This window comes from Prinia subflava, chromosome 2 (assembly GCF_021018805.1).
Source record: "Prinia subflava isolate CZ2003 ecotype Zambia chromosome 2, Cam_Psub_1.2, whole genome shotgun sequence".
Lineage (NCBI taxonomy): Eukaryota > Metazoa > Chordata > Aves > Passeriformes > Cisticolidae > Prinia > Prinia subflava.
Window position 1 is genome coordinate 111,739,027 of NC_086248.1, and position 18,471 is coordinate 111,757,497.

An 18,471-nucleotide genomic window follows, 5' to 3' on the forward strand; every position below is an offset into this window, starting at 1 on the left:
ATAAAAATGTAAGAGTGAGTGACCATTTGTCCATTTTGTGGCCATTTTGGGTCCACCTTTGGTGTAGCCCTGGTCAGGCCCTGTCCTGCCCAAGGTGTATCCTGGAGGCTTTTCAGTAAATCCCCACTTTATTCTCCAGCTCTGCCCAGTCTCTATTCCAGGTCAGCCTTCCCAAGGCATCAGTTTTCTTGGCGAGCCAGGTAGGAAAGAATAAAGAAAGTTGTCCTTGGAGTGCAGCAGTCCTTGGAAAAGGATTTGTTTTGTCTCCCTGCTCTGTGAAGAGAACTCACCAGCACTGAACGTGAGGCTCAGAACTGCAGAGTCTGAAAAAGATGAAAGCTGAAACTGAAGGCATCAGGAGGGAATGGCAGAAATTTGGATGGCAGAGGAGGGACAGCTGTCACTTACAGCATCTTGGGAAACACAGCTGGAGGAGCAGCACCAGGCAGGCTATGGAGGAGGGGGAGACAAGACAGCTGGAACTGAACAGACATGAGGAGCACAGAGGGCAGTGAGTTAAGGGAGAGCAGTGCAGGGATTTGGGTGGGCAGCCTAAGGCATGGCAGACACCGGGAATGATGAATGCTCATGTGACAGCAGAAACCAGGCTGGGCACGAACACGCAGCAAGTGTTGCCTGTGGACTAAAGGTAAGGCCAGGATGTGTTGCTTGCTAAGTGGGTCAGTGCTGATTCAGTGGCATAAGTGACTTGTTACCCCACACTGCAGGTAGTGGGAGTTACCATCTGAGGAATGACAGACTTAAGGACAGGCACAGCAGTCCAGGGCAGCCGAAGCCATAGACATGACTTGACCTAAACTCCCTTTATACTCTCAATTTCTTATTTATATGCTAATAAAACTAAATTCTATGAGTACCTCCCAGGGTCTATAAAATGAAGGCAGGGATAGTGTTGCAGGATTGTCAGGGAAGGTACTTGCTTAGAAGTAACACTACAGCAGGATTGAATTTGGAATGATGGATACTCTCAGTTCAGCTGCAATCACTTTTTGTTGGCTGCTCAGTTCTTCTGGTGATGCCTGGGATTAAACACAATTATTTCCCATCCTCTCTCATTCTGATCCACATTTTTGCTTCTCTCCTTTCAAAGTACACTAGACGTGTAGATTGGCATACCAATGTTCTACAGACAGTAGCTCTGGAAATAGCAGTTGTGTATTCTGGATGTGTGTTCAGCAGTATGTGATGGGTTTTCCTTCACTACTAGAAAAGCTGGGAGCTTCCTGATATTCCAGCATGTTTATAAATGTTTATTTATGTTTATAAATGCATCGTATTTCTAACTATTTCGTAACATGGGATCAGCAGAGAAAATTTTTCAAGTCAAATTATTTTTGGTTAACAGAGGCATAACTCAGCCTCGATTTTTGCAAATGTTTACTTCTCTGCATGTCTAAAGCTGCTCCTACATGATCCCAGTGATGCCATCAAGCATCTCCTACACATGCAATTATCAGATATGTTCTTATGACTTTGTGGAATCAAATTGTAGAGGTGAGCATGAACACCCATTATAAAAACATAACTCCAGATTCAAGGTAGGGAATATTTTTCATTTTGACTCGATACTACCCCTGCAAGTCTGAATTCTTCTATTTAAATGTGTAATTTAAAATTAATCCTTTTATTAAGGAATATTTCATTAAGAAATTTATATTTTATTAAGATGATCACTCAACTTCAAATGTATTGAGGAATTTGTTAGAAATGACCAAGAACTGGAGAGCATCATAAAAACTGAAAGCGCAATTCAAAAGATCCAAAAGATATACCCACATGGTAACTGAAATAAGCTTCTCTAAACAACAATTAAAACCATAAACTCATTATTAGAACAACACTGTTGCGCCCTTCTACTTCTCATTCCTTCATCTTGTCAAAGATCCAGCCCACGTCTTGTTTAGTAGCTTATATTTTTAAAGTGCAAGACACATTATTAGCAACACAATATTTCTATTGCTCATAAGGAACTATAGTGTCAGTATGCTGCAATTTTAATATATTTTTCATTAATTTCAATTTAATTATCATTTAATAATAATCAAATAGACATATTAATGCCACTGGGAAGGCAATATGGATAGTTAGCTATATCTGAGATTTAAGTGGAAGCACAACTCTTTGGACCAGCTGGGAAAATACCCCCGTCATGTTTGTAATTTTCTCAAAGATAATCCTGGCTCCTCTTTTGTTCCTGACAGAAATTTGAATTTGCAATGTGCAAATACCTTCCAAAAATACCTTTCAATTCAGCCTGATGCCAGTGTAGTAGTTGTTTGGGATTTTTTAAATGTGTGTATATTCAGGACTCTAAGCCTATTTACCTATCTCCCAACAAAGTTTTTTTCTTTTTTTTTTTTTTTAATTTACTGACAAGCTGATTGACAGACATCAATTGGGATCCATCAGCACAAGCACCACAGGCATTATTCCAATCATTTCCCAACTCTGTAACACACTGACATATTGGCCAAGATCAGATGTCACAGGTAAATACCCTTTTTTATTCAGCATCAGTGGCAGCACCCAATTGGCAAATGGTTGGTGTGTGTTATAAAGAACCTCTGATGATTTGTGCCTTTTGTAAGAGTGCATTTCTGTCTGCAATTATACTCAGTATTTGCACTGAAACAGTTCTCTCTTAAGATTTCTTCTTTTTTTTTTTATTAAAATACAAACAAGGTCATGCACTTCTAAAAGATATACTCTTATGGGTTAACCTTTAATCTATGGTTTTCCTTTTGGGGAGAGGAGGAGAGGCAGAAAAACATAAAAAAAAAAAAATAAAAAGGGGAAAAAAAAGAGCTGCTTCAAACAAAGAAAATCATCCTATTCATCCAAAGATGTTATTTTAATTGGTTAGGAGGAATCACTGTCAAATGTGTTACATATCTGCATGGAATTTCTAGGCAGCCATTGTTGGCAGGGCTGCATTCACTCCAACCAAGGGCACACGGGGTTATCTGGCAGAACTGTGTGAGACCAGGAAATAAATCTGCAGGAAGCAACTGAGATACTCAGTGTGGCTGTCAGGCAAAGGCTGGCAAAGTGATGAAAGAAAAAAACTGCACAATAACAACAAGCACTATTTCTTCAATTCTGGGAACTGTATCCTGTTAGAAAGACAGGCTAAAAAGTTCACTGTTTGCCACCACAGTTTCACAGAGAAAAGATGATTGATCATACTGCTAGCATTTTTAATTAATAATCTTTTCTTTCCTTTTTATAATCCGGCTTAATTAGGCCAGGAGCTCAACAAAACTTCAAGTACAAAAACATATGGTCACAGAAAATACTGTGATGTCACAGATAATCCACTTAGGTCATTTTAAGTCCTCCTATTATTATGAAAAAAAAGTATCATCAGCCAAATACTCATTAGATAGGAGCAGCTCAGAGATATTTCATTATTTATAATACTTAAGTACTAAATTAAAGGCAACTAACTCCCTGCCTAACACATAAGTTTGCAGGCACATTAAAAGATAAACAAAATGAATTTTAATAAAGCACTTCCAGAAATTCCACATAAGTCAATAATACTAGATTGCAGATATGTTTGCTATATAATATTGAACTTGGTTAATTCTTTCAAAGTATATTGTTATACCTTCATCCCAGTTAAATTTAGTGCCTTTTAAAGCAATATAAAAACAAAATCACAGCATGAAGAAGGCAGATACTTAAAACAATTTTCAGATGATCTTTAGTAACAATTTTATTATCAGTGACTCATGTGAAAATTGTAATTTCTAAACATGTCCCTAGGGCCCAACTGAAGCTTATAACATGTCTAAAATAGTGAGCAGAAATAAAGAATCTTCTGGTGATTCCCAAACTGAATTCCTGCTTCTTCCAGAGAAACTTTTTACATCTTGCACTCACAAAGAGTGGTTTAAAACAGTTGCACAGCACAAGGCTATTAACTGTTTTGCTAGCATTTAATTTATTTGCAAAGTAATACCTCAACACCTTTTATCCTAAACCTCCCATGTTGTGCACACCACTTCACTCAGCTGATGCCATCTAAGAGCAGGTGTAAAATTTCATCTTTAAAAATATAATAATCATCATCAAAGCAACATCAACCATGCCCAGCTCCCAGAGCCTTGTTAAAGCAACAGCAAGAGAAGCCTCGTGTGCCACAGCCCACGAGCAGTCACATTTTTCATTTTTTTAATTACGTGGCTGATTGAAAAAATCAGAGCAGTGCTCACAGAAGGCTGGCCAGGCCCTCCCTCTGCTCTCACAGTTAATGTGGGCCACACAAATATTAAACTGTAACTTGTTGTGAATGTTAAAACCATGATAAACTCCAGTCAATAATGCATCCGATCTGAGCCGTGGGAGGCTGAATACCTTCTGTGAGCTGCAGTTATGACCTTAAAAAACAACAGCACTTTCCCAAAATTAATAAAAACCTGCAGTGAAGTCAAAATTAAGGCTATGTTTTTTTGGGGTTTTGTTTGTTTGTTTGTTTTTTGACAGGCAGTTCTTACCTTTTTGTTGTTCTCTTTAATATCTTGAGGATTCAGGGACTTGTAGTCACTGAGGGGGAAAATGGCACAGTGGGTATATACAGTATTTGATAAAAGCAGCAGTTTTAAAACAAACTAAATCTAAAAATTCGACATACAATAATATCATACAGTAACTAGCAATTTCACAGCAATTCAATCAACAAAACTAATAGTGTGGAAAATTAAAGGAACAAATAAATAAATAAATAAACACCGATTACATGTTTCATTGCCTGAAGCTCTCCATCTAAAAAAGAAGTTAAGGCAGGGACTAGAGGCCAGCCTTGACAACCAAATTTACCAGGAGGTAATCCGTCCTTGTCAGCATACAAAGAGCTTATTCCTCTCATCTCATTTCAACACTGGCGCAATTCTCATAATCATCTTGAAGTCAGTTCTTTGTATAAGATTAAGAAGAAGAAAAACAAATCACAGAGAGGGGAGAAATAATTGTTTATGCAACAAGGGAGAGCAAAGAGGTCACAAAGTTTCAGCATTCATAAACCTGGTTTCTTAGAAAGGACGGTTCCCTGCGTGAAAGTAAAGGGTGGAAACAGTTCAGCACCTGAAACATGCTGGTATTTGATTTTTAAGTTAAAAAAAAAATTGTTCAGTATTTCTATGAGAGTCAGCTCACGCAGGCAAAGAGTATACAACTTACATTAGGTCTGGTCTAAAGTGATGTAATATTGCACAAAAGGATAAACCGTTTCTCCACGACGTGGTGAAATTGGTGATTTTCACTCCCCTATAGTTTTTTGTAACTTCTTTGCACCACACCAGCAAGGACTGACTAGCGTTTGGCTTTCTCCCCAAAACAGGACTTGGTATTGGGCTTGGCTGGAAAAAAAAAAAAAAAGAAAAGAGAGAAGATAAAAGAATTTAATGGAAGATGAGAATTAACATTAATTGACCTAACTAGATGATCTGTATCCTTTGATGTGAGTTTAGGTCCTTCACAGCTGTCAGTTTACAATGACTGTAACTTGCAAAAGACACAAATCGCGAGTTATTATCTACAGTTGTTGCCCCAGGCACTTGTCTCCCAAGGATGCAGATATACAGGATTCCAGATCTACACGGGAGAAGAGGCCAAGAATTGTACCAGTGGAAACACCCGTGCTGAAACACAGCACAGCCCGTGATACACAGCCTTGAAAACACTTCCCGAAATGCAGCCATGGAAAAGTGTCCCCACAAGCCCTTTCACCATCAAAGTCACAACACAGGAATGAGGGATTCCTCTGGTACAGGCTCCAGAGGAGTTTTTGGTGCTTCCTCTGTGCCAGTGAGCGATTGCAGAAGCAATTATGGCCCCGTGTTTCTGAGCAGCCACTTCCAGGCTTTAGCTTCTCTACGTGGAAAAGGAATTTCGGAAAATGAAAACTGTCATCAGAGGGTGGTTTCTACCAAGTGTCATTAGCTAACAACCATTAGATCATCATTAGCTAATAACAATGGTTTCCAAAGAAGTTATTTTGGCCCTTTCACTAACATTTTTGTGGGCATAAACCAAGAAATGAAATAGAACACTTCAGGCATTTGGCATTTGTCAAATCTGCTGCTCCTCGAATTCAGCATACTGACTGCAGCAGATGTTTTCAAAACATACACGCTTACTACCCTAGAAAAATACTGTCACTTTAAAAACTTCTTATATCTAATCAAACAGGCAGAATGCGACTGATGCAAATCCTACATCTGAATTACAGTGGAAGAACTGAGATCCCCTATTCTTTCCATGTAATGTAATTAAAAGCATATATACACAACAAACAAGCTCTTGATGCACTTTAGAGCTAGAGCGTTGCCAAATTAAGACAAATTAAGAGCAAGTAATTTACTGTATCACAGGCACTGATGTTTATGGTCAAATGGATTTACTTGTTATTGTCTATTTGTGAAAGACCAACGATGCCCCCCCTTGACTGAAGCCTGTCAGTGCTCAGCAATTAGCTGCTACCAACTCATTTGTTTTCACTGCTTCTGGGGGGGAAAAAAAAAACCAGTGCACAGAGCCCGGGAAGTCATTTTTCATTCATTGCCACAATCAGCCCTAAAAGTTGTTGTATAAACACTCTACCTCCTCACCAGACAGAAGCACTGCTAACTCATTTACAAAGTGCAAAAGGTGTACCTTGCTGAGATTTTTTTCTAATACCACACCATATGTGCAAAATAACTTGTTAGAAAGTGCTTATGTTTTGTAATCCTGTCAACGATTCAAATCGGCATGAACAAATCCATTAACGAGGAGACAAATATCTCCACGAACACTGAATTAACAGCTTGAACAGGGATATACAAAACAGGGAAAGAAAAGCAACAAAAAATTATAAACCTTACCATGTACAAGATTTTAATCAGAGAAACAAATATCGCATAAGAGCTGCCAGACTGCTACTCCAGATTCAGTGAAGTAATTAAGGTGTTTTTCTCTTGTTTTCTTCACAACTTGAAGGAAAACCCAGGAACAAATCATTGACTTTACATTTAAGGTGCTTTGTTACCTCAAACATATTTGCTGTTATAAGATATTTATGGAAATAGCACTACTAAGAGAAAATAACTAAAATATATGATCAAATTGTGGAAAGGTGATATTCTGACAAATTATTAATGCAAAGTACTACTTCTTAAAATCATAGAGCACTACTTACCAGATATATTAGCTGTTAAATATAAAGGCTTAATACTTGTTGATGAAACTCTCAACAAAAATGGTAAATTTTCCAGTCACCACCGAAAGGCTTTCTGGTTAACTCTGAAATCGCCTTAGGCAATATTGCCATTTAAATGCTTTAATTACCTATCTAACAAACTGAAGATGTAACTGAATTTAAAACCAGCCTTTACAGAAGGAAATACAAAGGTAATAAAACAATGAATTTAGCAGAATTTCACACTTTATTTAAAAATTAATTTAAAAATTATTAAGGTTTAAAAAGATGGACTGCAATTCCTTGAAAATCTATATTTAGACTGGACGTTTTTTCTGTGTCTCTCTTTCCACTTTATGTTAGATTTTCTAAAAGCACTTTATCCAGAATATGGAAGATTTAGGACGCACATAATGTGCATGACACGCACAATTTTCTCTTCTCTTACCCAATAAAGCAGAAATTGTATAAGGTTTTCTTTCCACACTAATTAGTCCATGCTTTTTTGATAAAGGTGAAGTTAATACTACGACAATGTTATGCTCCTAATCACCACCTGCGTCAAAGCTTTCATTATTTAATCTATGATAAAAGCATTCAACTCCAGACACAATGGAAATACAGAAGTAAAGGCAGAACTGTGTGTGAGCACTTGACATGCCTTCAGAGGAGTCAACAAACGTTAGTTTTAGTTTCTTTTTCATGTGTGCGTGAAAAATCATTATGCAAAACATTTTCTCTTGATATTTGTACGTTGGACATATTAATTACCGGCTTGGTGCAAACACAATTACTACCAAGTGCCTATTTCTAGCATGTGTTTGCTCTACATGATTGGTAGGAACTAATCAGATGAAATGAAAATTTAACAACCTTTTCCTTACACCATTCTTTCCAGCACTGACTACACAACTCTTCTAAATGACACAGCAGTCGTGACTTGCCTTTTTGAGCTCAAAAGCCAAAGTCCCTGCCTGCAAACTCGGCTGGAAATGCCACTGAGAAGCCTGAGGTATCCACACCAGATTGCCAGAGCTGCTCACTGATCAACAGGTCGTGGAACCTGACACAACTGGCTTCTGTCCAGCCGTGGAGCAACCGCGCGGGTTCCAGAGCCCGTCCCTCCCAGGGCAGCTCAGATCTAAACGCAGCATCGTGTGGATGGATTTATCAGCTGGAGTCAGCACTGGCTTCAGGAGATCTTCGTTTCACACTCAACAAAAGCACTGAAGTCTCTGTTCTTCTTTTTACACATTCTGGAAGCTCAGTTGATACGTTTTATAGGCTATGTGTTTTTTCTCTTGGGAGATTATCCCATCGGATCATTACACTAACAAGAGGACAAGAGCCTCAAGTATCAGGCTGCATCCCCACACGTGAAAATACCCAAATAGTTGTTTCTGCTGCTGTGAGGAACCCCACACCAAGCACAGTGATGGCTCACAGAGCAAGGGGCGAGCTGCATCTCTGGCACACAGCCCAACACTCAGGAGAAAATCAAGGCTGGAACCGTGGTGAGAACATGGCCAGGATGAAAACTGCAGGGGCTCAGTCGGAGGACCTCCAGGGCTTGCAGACAGGGTGCATGGGGGTAGAGGTGTTTAAAGAAAGCAAGAGTGTTGAAGCCCAGAAAAGAAAGATGCTGAGAGGAGCAAGGGGAAAAAGAAAAACTATTTGTAATCTAGGTGGAAGACTTACATGGTTTGAGTTTTATATTAACAAACAGAACTCCTAGAAGAGGAAAGGAGCTGAGACAACAACCCAGGACTGGTAATCAACTGCAGGAGAGGAAGCTAAGATTGAGATAGGGCTGGAAGTCAGAATAGGGGAGACCTACAAACAATGAACAAGCAAGTTTTTTTCCCCCAAGAGGCAAGTACAGACACTGGCCTCTAACTTATTCAACTGAGCAAAATAAAAGGGGTTTTCCCGCAGCCCTATCAAAACCACGACGCTGTCTGGGCTCACTGAAAATTGTGCAACCATTAAAATGCAAGATAAGGTAAATGAAAGTAAAGCACAAACAGGTGAGCGAAAATGTGCAGCATGTGGCTGGATGTAGAAGTAGTTCAGGAAACTCAGCTGCACTGAACAGTCTGAAAACCTGAATAAAGCTGCAATAGAAACAACACACCAAATACATTTCAGTCCAATAGATAATTTTACACCCTCAAAATTATATTCTAAAATTTTATTTTTTAAACAACACAGGACTTTCCCCATGGGAATGTCTCATTTGCCTGGGAGTATTAGAAATTGAATATGGCTCATTTAATAGAATTTCTGCCTTTGGCAAAGTCTGTATGTGTCCAAGATGCATTCAATTTTGTTCATTCTGGGCTGTGGAACAGTCTGAAAAAAGTGGTTTTTACTCGTATCAGGAATGTAAAATACAATATGGAAAGAGTCTAAAAAGACAGAACAGAAGAGTTTCCTGTTTTATTCCAAAAATGGAGAAAATATCCTCATGACCCTTGTTGTGCTGAGATGTTCTTTACTTAGGGTAGTTAGGTATTTTTTACCTAGCAAGTCACCATAAGATTACAATGTAGTGACACATCACAATACAAGTGGCATTGCTCCTTGCTTCTAGTAAGGGAAGATCCTGCATGTATTAGAAAATACACATTTCCTAGAAAGAAATGTTAGTTCTGCTATTCTGCTACTCTGATAAATTTATCACTTTAGGAGTACACTCTTTAAATTGGTGCTCTCTATCGGAATGGTGCAAAATGTCTCTGGTTCCTACTGTCCCTAAAAATGAAGGAGATATGAAAAGCTGCTGGACACAAGTTACAGAATTACTGAATTTATTTCCTACAGATGATTAATAAAAAGCATTTAGGTAACCTCCAGGTTTCAGCAGAGGCAGACATCTTGAAACTTCACCTTCCTCACTCTTCTGATTGTGCCTACAGCCTATGTGGATATGCAATGAAACATAAACTTATATCTCTAAAGCCTTAGGCATAAGCTTTTAATTGCTTATCATTTTACAGGTTTAATTTTGGCACAACCAAACCAGTCCATGTTCAATCACAACCCAACACTTAGACACATCTGCCTGAGCTGACACGATGCTCTCATGTTTGAACGAGGCAAGGTGAAGAGGAAGGTGAAATCCTTGGGACACACCTCATGTTAGCAGTTGGTCAAGTAGGTCTGATTTCATCTAAAAGGGTTTTCAGTTGCCTGTTATAGATTTTCATGGCCAAGAGTCTGAAAAGAGATTTTTCAAACCATGCCTGGGCAAAGAAAGAAAAGGAAGCCTGCAGACAGCTGCCTCTGGTGACTTTTACTCTGAGCACCGAGGAAGTGGTCAGGTAGAAAATGACAGTATGTGATCATACAAATGAAATGTGCACACGTATATAACCTACAGGCATCCAGTGCACAAAGATGGGAGAGACTGCAGCAACAAAAGCTGCGGCTAAGTATTTTATTTTGTAACTTTTGCAATTATCTGGTAGCCTCCTCTTGTCTTTTACTTTGTCTGGTAATGAAGGAACATTTTCTTAGCCGAGTCTTTCAGGGTTTTGGTTTGGTTTTCATTGTCAGGGATTAAAAGGATGAAAGAACCCAAGAATTCAGAACTAAACTCTAAACCTTCAGAACCAAAATTCACAACACATCAACTGCTGGACAATTGCCTCGCTTGCGCAACAGGACACAAGGCTGACTGCTCGTGGCAATCAATTAAGAGCAAGACAGACGATTTATTTCCAGATGACAACCTCCCCCGTGGATGTTCTTAGCAGAGAAGAACAGGAGTGTGGGCAGCTACCTCACCAGGCTGAGAAGCCCTAAATTTATTAGCTAATTGCAAGGAGAAGATTATGTTAATGGACTGGTAAAAGAGAACCAAATCTGAGGCAACATAATGAATTGGTTACTCATGCAGAAGTAATTCCACCTGATGGTCAGTGCAGCCAGGAAAGAAGTTACAGTGATCTCCTTCTCAGACTGGACTATTAAAAAGGGATTGGCCGAGGCTCACCTAGCTCCTCTTCCCTGAGGTTGCATAATCTTTGTCTTGAACGCCGTGTTTTCAATTAAAAATCTCAAGACAAGGTATGTAACTCGTACCATTAGGCAGAGGCGAGCACGGAGCTGGGTCTCTGATGATGACACGTATTTATAATGTAACAGTGTGAGCAGATGACATGCAGGGATGGGGCCTCATTTTTGAGCTCTCAGAAGACAGGCAGTTTCCTTGTGTCCACCTTCCTTCCTCCAGTTGTCCCGGTGGCATGTGGGCTGAACGCTCTGCTCTCATGTAATCTGTGCTGGAAGCCCAGATGAGCTACCAGGATGCTGCTGGTTCACAATCCCTGGCTCTCTGCCACGATGGGAACGTTCAGGGTTTTGGGCAGGTTGCCAGAATTAAGCAACTTAAACCACAGATGAGGAATAGCAATTTTCAAAGCTTTTAACTTTGTTAAATGTGAACTGAACTAGCAAAACGCACCTCCCTGGGCCCAAGGCTATCTCTGCCACATTTCAAAGGCCTGCAGCAAACAATGGAAGTGTTAGAGCTTGTCAGAAAAGGTCACAAGAATCTCTTCTAAAAGAAAGCACAAGGCAAACTAAAAATGAGAGTCACTGCCAATTCTTCCTAAAAACAGTGAACTCTTGTTGCTTTTGCAGGAATTTCTTTTGACAGAGCCATTAAATAAACACAAGTCATTATCCCCCTCTTCTGAACATTTCAACAGACATGGTTTTTTCAGGCAACCTTCTGATGTTGGCTCATTAAAGGTGACACTGCTCAGAACTTCATAGTTACCTATTTTGTAAATCTACTGCATCATTTATATTAATGCCCAACCGTAGGCAGATTTGTGGAAGCATCAGCCTTTACCTACGAGAAATCTTTGTTTTAAATACTTGAGAACACAACACGGATGCCAGATTCGTGCAGGTATTGCAGTAACAAAGGAAAACAACCTCTGTTTGGGTGTGCTTAGAGCACTCAGTATTTTTAAGCCTGGTATTGATGCCACAGTACCTCTGCAGGCCATAGTGCACCTCTTGGCTGACAGTGGGAACAAAATCAGTGTATTTTACAATCCTGCATGGGGTGCTGGTACCCATCAGCTGCTGGTACCCACGAGCTGGCAGCAGGCATAAAGATGGGTATTCTTAAAGCTCCTGAGGACAGCAAGAGATAAATGAGAGTTTAATGGAAACAAGCTCTTGCCTTGATAAACTGCTGCACTGGCAGCTGACTCTATGTAAACAATCACAAGATGGAGATTAACAGAAGTATTGCTTCCCTCCTCAGTGGTAAGGAGAAGCTGTTCACAGATGATGGGGAGACATCTGAAATGCTCAGTACTTTTTTCTACATCTGTCTTTATTCCACAAATCAGATGGAAGTTGGAGACTTGCATTACTCAGACAGACACAGAAAGGTCAGGTTTCAGCCCCATGTGGAAACAGCTTAGATAAGGCAGAAGCTTTCAGATCAGCTGAACACATTTAATGTAATCCTAAGGTACTGGAAGAACCAATATGAAACAACATCCAAAAAAAAATGGTCAGCTTGGAAACTTGAACACAGGGGAGAGTATTAGAAGAGTAGGACAAGACTACATTTCCTTCTAGTCTTTAAATGCATAAGAAAAAGGACAAATAGCAAGAATGCAGACAAGCAAATGAAAAAGAGGTGGAACAAATAATAAAGGTCCTTCTTAGCATATGAAAGTTCAAAGAAGACAAGCAACAAACACTAATTTGTCATCAAGAAATCATGAGAAGCAGTCCAAGTTCCTTCTGCAAGAGGGAAGCAGGGAGTAGAGAGGCATCAAGTAACAGATTGCAGATGTAGCTGAGCTCTTTTAATTGAATTTCAAGATGCTCTCATAAAGAAGCATGGAAAACAGAGCCTTAATGAGACTCATATAGGTGCAAAACAGGCTGGAAAACTATACCCAAGACTAGTTTTAAGTGATTCTTGGAATTATGCATTAAAAGGGGTTCTGCAAGAGTATTTCTTAGGTTCAGTGAAAGTCTGAATTAGGAAAGTGAATGATGCACTGGACAAGAAGCTGAGAGGGACACTGGATGCACTAGAAGAACCCCAATCACATAAAAAGGAGTAAAATTCTGAAAAAAGAAGTATGGAATTCACTAGGTACAAATGAAACATAGGAAGGACTAATCATTTACATAAATGCAGGATGAGGAAAAACAGGTTAGGTAACAGCTCTTCACAAAAGGATATGGGGGAAACAGTCTATTCAAGCTGAACATAAAGTCAACAACATCAGGTTGTTGTGAAAAAGACAAACATTTGTACGGAGATGTACAGACAGGAATAAAGCTGGCAAGACACAGACTGCCTCTCTCACTCCACTCAGCATCAACAGAATCACAACAAAAATATTATGTTCAGTTTTCCCTGATCCAGAGCATAAGGAAGATGAGTCCAAAGAAAGATCAGGGGAAAAAAGAAAGAAGCATGAAGAAAGCTGAAGCACATTTAGGTCATTCATGGTACCAAAAAATGACAATGAAAGTAACATGGTAAGTCATGGAGCATGTACAATTACAAAGAAGAAAGCAAACTCTTTGACCCCCACGCCAGTGTTTACCAGAACAGTTACAGGCTTTAGTTGCTAGAGGTCAGACATAAGGAGGAGCAATCTGTAATGCAGTATAATGAAGCACTCAAGACTGCCTGGGAAGTCCACGGATGTTCCATCACTGTTTAACAACAGTTGCAGAAATCTTTCATTTTGTAAAGGAGAACTTTGCCTTCGTGCAAGTAGGAAGACCAAGTGATCTTTTGGATGTGCTTCAGACCAACATTCTCTGTGTCTCTTACCTCCAGAGCCCACAGCCTGCAGACTGCTGCCATCGGGGAGCAGGAGCCTGGCACAGCCTCCTGGCACGCTCTGGCAGCACGGGGAGCAAGCTGGAAAACCCCAAATTCCTACCAAGCAACACCTCCCCCTGGCCTCTCAGTTCCATCACCCACCAAACAAAACCTCCATTTCCCGTTTTAAAAGTTAATGCTAGCGTGGAGGTCCTGTTATTTGTTCTGTAAACAACTCATGCACCGATTCCCCTCTGTTAACCAGATCTCCTTGCAAAGCACTGCACATTTTGGTTTTTTTTCCTGGCACACAGCTATCTGCATACACAGGAAGTTCAGTAAGCACTAACACCTCTCCAAATGAAGAACTGCACAGCTGTACAGCTTACAGGTCTCAGTTGTTCAGGACACTGGCTACTGACTGTAACCCCAGCACTCCAACTCTTCCTCGTGATGACTGCCAGAGAGGAAGACTCTCCCAGTCAGCACATTTTCACAGTCACAAAGCCACTTCAAAATCCAGGATACATCAGAAAGGTTTTGTCACCTGCAAGGTAAGAGTTCAGGCCAAACCCAGGACAACAATCAGAAAAACCCCAGCAATTACAGCTGGGTGAAATGAGGTTTTTAGGCAAACAGCAACACCTAAGCAACTCTGGTAACCAAATCAGCTCTCGCCCACAGCAGAGATGTCACAGACTGAACTGAGAGACAAAGATTACCTCAGAGGGTTTTTTAAAGAAAAAACAGGATGACAACACTTGAAAAAGCCTTCCCTACCACAAACAGAATGCTTCGCTCTCAAGCACCATTCATAAACAACACAGAAAACAAAAATGCATTACTAAAAAAAGAAAGTGAAAAATTAAGGAATGACAGGCTTGAATATCCTTGCTTTAGTTGCCCAACAGAATGAGCATTATTTAAGCAGTGTGAAGGCAGATTGTTATCTTTACCTCTCTGAATAGTACCTTATTCTGTGAATAGTCCCCATGGAATAACAGCCACTACTCAAGGATTCAATGGCTTAATGAACATAACAAGACTGGCACAATCTGGAGCTTAATTTGCATGCAGTCTGAATATTTTTGCTTTATTAGTTTAATTTCAAAATAAAAAAAGTAGAAGTAACAGCAATTCAAGTGCCACTTGGCTTAACATATATTTTTCCAGGAATTCTTATATTATTCAAATTTGCTAATTGCTAGAACTTGTTCAGCTAAAAGGGGAAATACATGTTAAATGAAAATATCCTTTTTGTTTTATAATATGTAATTAACACAAGCTTTTCTAGCTTCAACACTGTCAAATCTATCCTCTTGAAAAATACACACATAATTTTCATGCGACAAATTAAATTTGGTGTGGTTATGCTTTTAGCACTCAACAAGTAAAAGCTTGTAAATGAAAAGCTGAAGCATAAAGGTATGGCAAGTCTCATTTAAGAAATCGAAATCTTTGGGAGAGAGGAATTCTCTCCTGCAGAACTCAAGAAAAGCTGCTAATAATTAAATACTGCCTCTGATTAACACTTTACAGTACATGTTTATGTTGAAAGCCCTTGTTTAAGCAGATCGTGATACAAACCTAATCAAATCACTGTATTTCATTCTCTTATGATGCCTGGCTAATAACCACACAACAGTTGGAAACTGTCAAAATATTTTACAGCTCAATTGTAATTCCCATCCAAGTCTAAGCATGCAGTAATTGGGCGTTAGCCACGTTCCAGGGGTGTTACAGCAATGCACAGCAGTCACATCTCCTGGGTTTCATTTTTTGTAACACATGTAGAACTCCTACACAATCCCTACGATCTACTCCACAAAATTTTGAATTAAGTATTAGTACACTGCCCACAGAGATAGCTTTTTTCATTAATTTGGTATAGTATTTATGTTAACATTTTAAAAATTAGCTTGATACTTGGAACTACTGTATTTCTTTAGCAGCTTTTTCTTTTTCCTTCGTTTAAATTCCCCAAAGAAAAAATATTTTGTGAGACAAATAAAAAAAATAAACACTTTGAGCAAAACGTGACACGGCAAATATTGCAGTATTAAAAGATTAGAGACAAAATTTTGACTTTGAGGAACAAACAAATACAAAAGGAATATTCCAAGCTGAGAGAGAAAAGAAGGGATACTGCTACAACAGGGTGATGTGAAGAACCAGAGAGGGTTTTTAGCATGAACCACTACACCTGTGCACAATACTTGTGAGCATAGGATCCAGATAATGGCCTGATGGGTTTTCCTGAACAGACAACTCCATGAACATTTCTGATTGGAGTTTGTATTTCTAAGGCAGTACCAGAGATAAAGATTCATGACTCCCTGGTCTTTCAACACTGTTCCAATCATTAATCCATGCATTAACTGTCACTAACTCCCAGTGACAGGCAGATGACATCACTGGATCCCCAATACATCCAAGTCCTTTGGATTAAAACCCTCAAGAGGAGTAATGCCTTTCAGCTTCCACAAATGGAAGAAAGAGTTACATTTCAAGTGTCTTTTGGACTTAGTTTACACGCTGTGTTAAATAAAATTAAGCATTCCTGCCAGGTTCTCCACTGGTCCCCAAATGATGTGATGATCAATGTGTTGGGTGTCAGCTGCTTGTGATTCAACCACTCATCTGCAGGCACAACTAGGAAACCCCTGGACAGAAGGACTGCACCACAAGACTTCAGTCTCTCAGTCAGTTACTAGAAGGAGCATCAGGGGAAGGTATCAGCTGCTCTTTCTTGCATGGAAGGATGAGATGAGATTTATCAGAGAAGCCCAAAGGAGCTACACAGGGTAAATCTTTAGCCAGCACAAATGCAGAAAACTCTCACTGGAGCCTCATACATCATCTTTAACATGTCTGATCATGTCCAGCTGTTACAACAGGTAGAGCACTTATCACTCAAACATCTCAGGCTCCTGCAATACTTCTCACTGCATAAGCACCTCGGGATAGGTGGAGGAGGGAAAAGAAGGGAGCCTTCATTCCTACACAGGAATTTCCATGCTTTGGGAAGTGTAAATTAGAGCATTACTACTAGTCTGACAGTAAGTTTGCTAATAAATGTGTAGCAACATATCTAATTGCATAAGGAGAGATTAAATGATTATGACAGTCTTTGAAATGGGGAGAATAAAGGGAAGAGAAAGTCAGTGTAAAGGGAGAGCTCTGGTAACACACCAAACTAGCTGCAGTTTTGGAACTCTGCTAAATTTATAAAAGCCAACTGCTCTAAATAAGCTTCCAGTGGCACCTATGAAGTTTGTTCTAATACTGAGCATTAGTTCCAAGTTACATGAGCTTCTAAAAATTATTTAAAGGTGTAGGACCCAACATCTTAAAAGCACAAGTTTTTCACATTTCCAGGCAACACTTGGCAACAGAAGCATCAGCCAAGACATGACTGGGAAACAAGCACAACAACATCATTTGCTTAACACCTACCTTACCTTTACAGACGTACGGGAGGGGAGCTCAAAGAGCAGGTTTTCCTACAGCTACAATAAAATTTACAGAGTGCTCAAACAGAGGTGCTGAAGCTCCAGTGGGAGAATGACAAGTTGATAAATATATAGTGTGGACATTGCTTTAGTCAGAGTTTAGGTTCTCAATGAGTTACATTCCCACAAGTTTTTTTCCTTACCACATGTAAATACTTTAAAGTCGTTTGGCAATGCTTTTTATTTTCTCCTGTTCATAACCTTGGCAGTGTTAGGTGCTGGTACTTAACAATCCCCTCTGCAAGTTTGGGAGTGGGTGGGAGGAAGCAGGAAGGGGAGGGCACTGGACTCTCAGAAGAGGAGTTTAGGTAGGCAGGATTGGTCTCACTGGTCTCCCAAAACTTCTTTTGCAGCTGGTAGGGCCTGGCTACTTAGAAGGCTCTTCAGAGGAGAAGCCTAACCAAGATGCTCCAAGCAGATTAAGGAAGGCTACCTCTGTCCCAAAGTTATGGAACATCACAGAGGCATTTTATGTCCTAAATCAGATAAAAGCAACATATTTGTAACTAACTTCATTACAAAACAAGGTCGATTCTTATGGAATCTAAACCTACAACTCACAGCCAAACTCATCACCAGTTTTCAAAAGAATTCTCTAAGCTGAGAATGACAAAATGATACTATAGCAGGGTTTGATCTCTTACTCTCTTTTTGCTCAATAAACATGAAAAGAGCCTATTTTAAACATTTTTTTTTTTCATGTGAATCTATTTCTCAAACAGTTCCAAGCAGATATGCATTTTCCAGTGTCATTTAGATCACCTGTTTGAGGATCCACACAGAGTTCATTAGTCATGCAGGGATAGCAGCAAGGACAATGTTAAGGAGTTTAAGGATGTGAAATTGCTAAAATCTGTTCACAAAATAGGCCCACTGCATGATCTTGCTTTCTTTATTCTTTTTCTTCTGTATTGGGCATGAAATGCTGGCAGAGCAAC

The 18,471-nt window shown here is 39.6% G+C and overlaps 1 protein-coding gene across 6 annotated transcripts in view; it reads right to left on the reverse strand.

Moving 5' to 3' along the window:
* The window catches only part of EHBP1 (EH domain binding protein 1), a 204,652-nt gene that overhangs the window by 75,181 nt on the left and 111,000 nt on the right, over nt 1-18,471 (reverse strand). For all 6 annotated transcript variants that reach the window (XM_063391613.1, XM_063391615.1, XM_063391611.1 and 3 more), the window contains exons 11-12: nt 5,203-5,381; nt 4,521-4,569 (exon numbers count right to left, since the gene is read on the reverse strand). In XM_063391613.1, coding sequence (XP_063247683.1) covers nt 4,521-4,569; nt 5,203-5,381 — 228 coding nt within the window. The remainder of the gene's footprint in view (nt 1-4,520; nt 4,570-5,202; nt 5,382-18,471) is intronic.